Genomic DNA, 4,273 nt, shown 5'->3' on the forward strand with positions numbered 1-4,273 from the left:
CGGCGAATTCGTGGTTTCCACTCCAAATTTAGGGAGATTGAAACGGAAGCCATAAATAAAAGGAAAATCCCTCCTAAAAAGGAGAAGGATTAACTATAGGGCCGGTCAATCTCATGATCTCATCTTCAGTTGCTTTCTCACTCAGGCCAGGGCCAAGGATAGGGGACGCGGACGCCAACCAAAACCCGGTCACGCACCATGGTCCATAAATACCCGGCTGCCTGCCATCTACGGACCTTGTTTCTTTGCCACCCTGCCCGCCCCCTCGCCGATCGATGACCGCACCTCCCACCACATCCGACTAACTCCGGCCGGGGACGCATCGCCTTGGCTGTATATATAGGAAGCTAGCGGACGACCCGCACGCCCCATCAAACGCCATGGCTGTGGACCTGCAACGCCTGCGCCACAAGTTACTCACCACCGGCGGCCACCACCAACTCGCCTCCGCCGCTGCTATGCCAGCGAGTGGGCCTTGTTATGGCGCTGCGGTGCCGAGCCAGCGGGGGCACCAGCCGTACGCGGACCTCTTCACGCTGCCGCCGCCGCCGCCGATGTCGTCGTCGGCCCCGTATCAGTGTTCGGAGTTCTTGGCGATGGCCGCGGCTGATCTGGCGAAGAAGGGCGTCAGCCCCGCCGGTGCTCAGGAAATGATTACCAACAAGCGGAAGCGCGACGAGCGGTCGTCGGTTCTTGGCGCGGCTGACGTTCTCCCCGCCCACGCACAACAGGAGGCTATCGCCGTCGACTGCATCCTGCTCAAACATGTAAGTCCCATGCCATGATCAAATCGCCGCCACCGATCGATACTTTGCGTTTCAGGCTTTTGTTAACCGTGGTCCATGATGCAGGCGAAACAGATGTGGACTACTTTGGCGGAGCAAGGGCAGAGCCACACGAAGCGAATCGTCTCGGCCGTGGAGGCCAGGGCGGCGAAGCGGCTCAAGGCCAAGGACGAGGAGATTGAGCGGATCAGGACCATGAACTGGGCACTCGACGAGCGCCTGAGGAACCTCTTGATGGAGGCTCAGATGTGGCGCGACGTCGCGCAGTCCCACGAGGCCACGGCCAACGTGCTCCGCGGCGACCTACAGCGGGTGCTCGACGCTCAGGCGGTCCGTGGCAGTGGAAGCGGCGACGGTCAGGAGGACGACGCCGAGTCGTGCTGCTGGGGGGAGAACCAGGTGCCCCTCGGCGCGGAGGAGGAGGTGGGCACGCCGGTAGTGGAGGAGCGTCCGGCGACAGGAACAAGAATGTGCAAGGCGTGTCACGACGGCGCGGCCGTTGTGCTGCTGCTGCCGTGCCGGCACCTCTCTGTGTGCGCGCCGTGCGCGGCCGCGGCGCAGGCGTGCCCGGCGTGCGGTAGCGCCAAGAATGGCAGCGTCTGCGTCAACTTTTCGTGATGCGGGAGGAATAGTTTTAGAGTCGACATCTTGTTTCCTTCTGAAACTTACTAGAGTCGACTTTTGTTTGTATTCTTTTGTTCACTTTTTTGTTGTTGTTGTTGACGGGGGTGATAGGTAGATAGGAGGATGGTTGGATGACATAGATATGAGAGTATGAGTTTCCCTTTTTTTTGTTTAGTTTAGCCTTTTGCTGAATCTGTTGGATCAATTTGATCAACAAGGAGAAAAACAGTTCCTAGTATTGCAGATCAATGCTTGAGCTTAAATGCATAGATTAGAAGTTGAACAACATATATGGCGTGTGTCTAAGGGTTTTTGCGGCCGGGGATGGTGAAGCAGGTCAAAGATCAAAATCCGATTCAGATCCAACGGTCAAAATATTGACTTGAACTTAAAGAATTTTTGCTTCGTTGGCAAAAGGTTGGATGCCAAAATTCATATGGACTATATAGAAGGTCATTATTTAACTAAATCAGATACAATTGTCCAAAGATTGATTTGAATTTACAAAAAATTTGCTAGCTCGGCTGGCAAGAGGTTGGTTGCCTAAACTCGTACAACCAAACATATAGAAAACTTCCATAGTAAGCCAGTGGGGAGGGCCATGGCGACCACCAGTTGGCCAAAAGGCCCACTAAATAACATTTCTTTTAGAAAATGCCATGAATAAAAATTTGAAAACGAAAAAATGCCAGAAAAGTTGCCATGTTCTTAGCCATCATGGAAAACACTTTGCAAAAAAAAGTGACAGTAAACAAAAATGCCACCTCCCAATATGAAAAATGACGTCCTCTTAAAATAATAAAAAAGTCATCCTCACAATAATAAAATAATTACATCCTCTTCTAATAATTTTTTTATATTCTTATAATAAAATACCATCCTCTTATAATAAGAAATGCCATTATCTTATAATAAAAATGCCCAAATAGAATGCAAAAAGAAATCTCAAATTTTGGGACAATTAAAAAAAAGCTTTCAAAATACCAAGTTAAATACGTTTTAACACGAATGTTCATGAAACTTCTCTTGTGCCCATAGGCAAAAAACCCTGCACTCTCGCGAGAGGTCACGAGTTCGAAACCTGCCCCAGCGCGCAGGATTCACATTTTTGGGGATTTTCTATAGAAAAACTAGTGTTCACCAGGCATCGGCAGACAACGAACACCTCCGGAAATCTGACGTGTTATTGCCCCTCCGCCAAGGTCCGTGCAACGACGATGGGGGCGTTTGCTGGGGTTGGCCTCCGAGGAAACGTCAGCAAGATAAAAATTTCATTATTTCATTGCATTCATGAGGTGGTGAAGAAGATGTTCGTCTCCTAGCGTCGCATGTGACGAAAGGTTGGCTAGGATCAAGATTTTGAGATCCAGCGAAAACAAGATATGAACCAGATTCAAATGTAATGATCCAAAATAACGTTTGTATTTCATGTAAACATAACACATGAATACTAAATCCTTGCTATAAAGAAACATTACAAAATAACAACAATGATCGCATATTTGTTATGGTTCCTTGTGATGCTGTGAAGTCACAATACATGGACCCAGGTCTCGTTTAATCTAATCCAACCTCGGTAACCACACCAAGTGACAGTGAAGTGGACCTATGTGTCGTGTCATTTGCCAACCCATGTACATCAACTTGTGCAAGCTACATTGCCTCCCTTGTGTTGTGCTGGTCGATGAAAGCCACACTTGCTGCAGGAAACTGTGTTTCCTCGCCATTTCCTCGGCGAATAGGGCAAACTCTCTTCTATAGGCTTCGCCAGCGAGCCTGTGGATTCACCACCATGCATCTCGCACAAGTCATTGTTTGCAGTTTGTTGCCATGCGTTTGGTCCCTCACTATTGCATGAATGGCTAGCAGTGGCGGGTGGGAAAAGCCCAACAGTGGAGGGCACGGCTCTCAGGGCCGCCCGCCACTGCTAGAACGCCGTCAGTGGCGGGCGCCCTCCTGCCACTGATACGTCTCCAATGTATTTATAATTTTTTATTGTTCCATGCTATTATAGTATCAGTCTTGGATGTTTATATACATTTACAAGCAACTTTGTATCATTTTTTCCGACTAACCTACTAACTTAGTGCCCAGTGCTAGCTACGGTTTTTTGCTTGTGTTTTACTTTGCAGAATATCAGTACCAAATGAAGTCCAAATGCCACAAAACTTGGAGATTTTTTCTGGCGATAAGAGATCCTAGAAGCTTCAGGAAGGAACAAGAAGACGAAGCGGTGGCCCACTATGCACCAGGGCGCGCCAGGGGCATAGTGGGGCCTACAAGCCTCCGTTTGACCTAACTCCGCCTCTATAAGTTCCCAAAAGTCAGAAAACCTACGAGGGAGTCCACGAAATACTTTTCCTGCAGCCGCAAGCCTTTGTTCTAGAGTGATCCTACCTGGGGACCCTTGTTGTCACTCTGTCAAAGGGGGAATCAATCATGGAGGGGCTCTACATCTTGCCTCCCCTCCGATGATGCGTGAGTAGTTTACCACGGACCTACGGGTCCGTAGTTAGTAGCTAGATGGCTTCTTCGCTCTCGATGTTCTTCAATAAAATGTTCTCCTTGATGTTCTTGGAGTTCTATCCGATGTAATTTTTTGCAGTGTGTTTGTTGGGATCCGATGAATTATGAGTTTGTGATCAGACCTATCCATGAATATTATTTGAGTTTTCTCTAAACTCTTTTATACATGATTGTTATAGCTTCATATTTCTTCTCGAATCTATTGATTTAGTTTGACTGACTAGATTGTTTTTTCTTGCGATGGGAAGAGGTGCTTTGTAATGGGTTATATCATGTGGTGCTCAATCCCTATGTATCGTTGCTATTAAGGGTAAAAAGATGGGGTTTATTCATGCGTG

At 48.2% G+C, this 4,273-nt stretch overlaps 1 protein-coding gene across 1 annotated transcript; it reads left to right on the plus strand.

The window, feature by feature from the left end:
* The first annotated feature begins 257 nt into the window (after window positions 1–257).
* LOC123159435 (probable BOI-related E3 ubiquitin-protein ligase 3) lies at window positions 258–1,658 on the plus strand. The gene is made up of 2 exons (XM_044577271.1): window positions 258–767; window positions 852–1,658. Exons 1-2 carry the CDS (start codon window positions 381–383, stop codon window positions 1,401–1,403), a joined length of 939 nt encoding a protein of 312 aa, XP_044433206.1. The 5' UTR covers window positions 258–380; the 3' UTR covers window positions 1,404–1,658.
* Window positions 1,659–4,273: the final 2,615 nt, after the last annotated feature.

The sequence above is a fragment of the Triticum aestivum genome, chromosome 7B, assembly GCF_018294505.1.
Source record: "Triticum aestivum cultivar Chinese Spring chromosome 7B, IWGSC CS RefSeq v2.1, whole genome shotgun sequence".
NCBI classification, from domain to species: Eukaryota; Viridiplantae; Streptophyta; class Magnoliopsida; order Poales; family Poaceae; genus Triticum; species Triticum aestivum.

Coding starts and splice junctions, on each gene's coding strand:
- LOC123159435 (XM_044577271.1), top strand. CDS start 381: ATGGCTGTGGACCTGCAACGCCTGCGCCACAAGTTACTCACCACCGGC. Junction 768..851: donor ACTGCATCCTGCTCAAACAT/GTAAGTCCCATG, acceptor TCCATGATGCAG/GCGAAACAGATGTGGACTAC.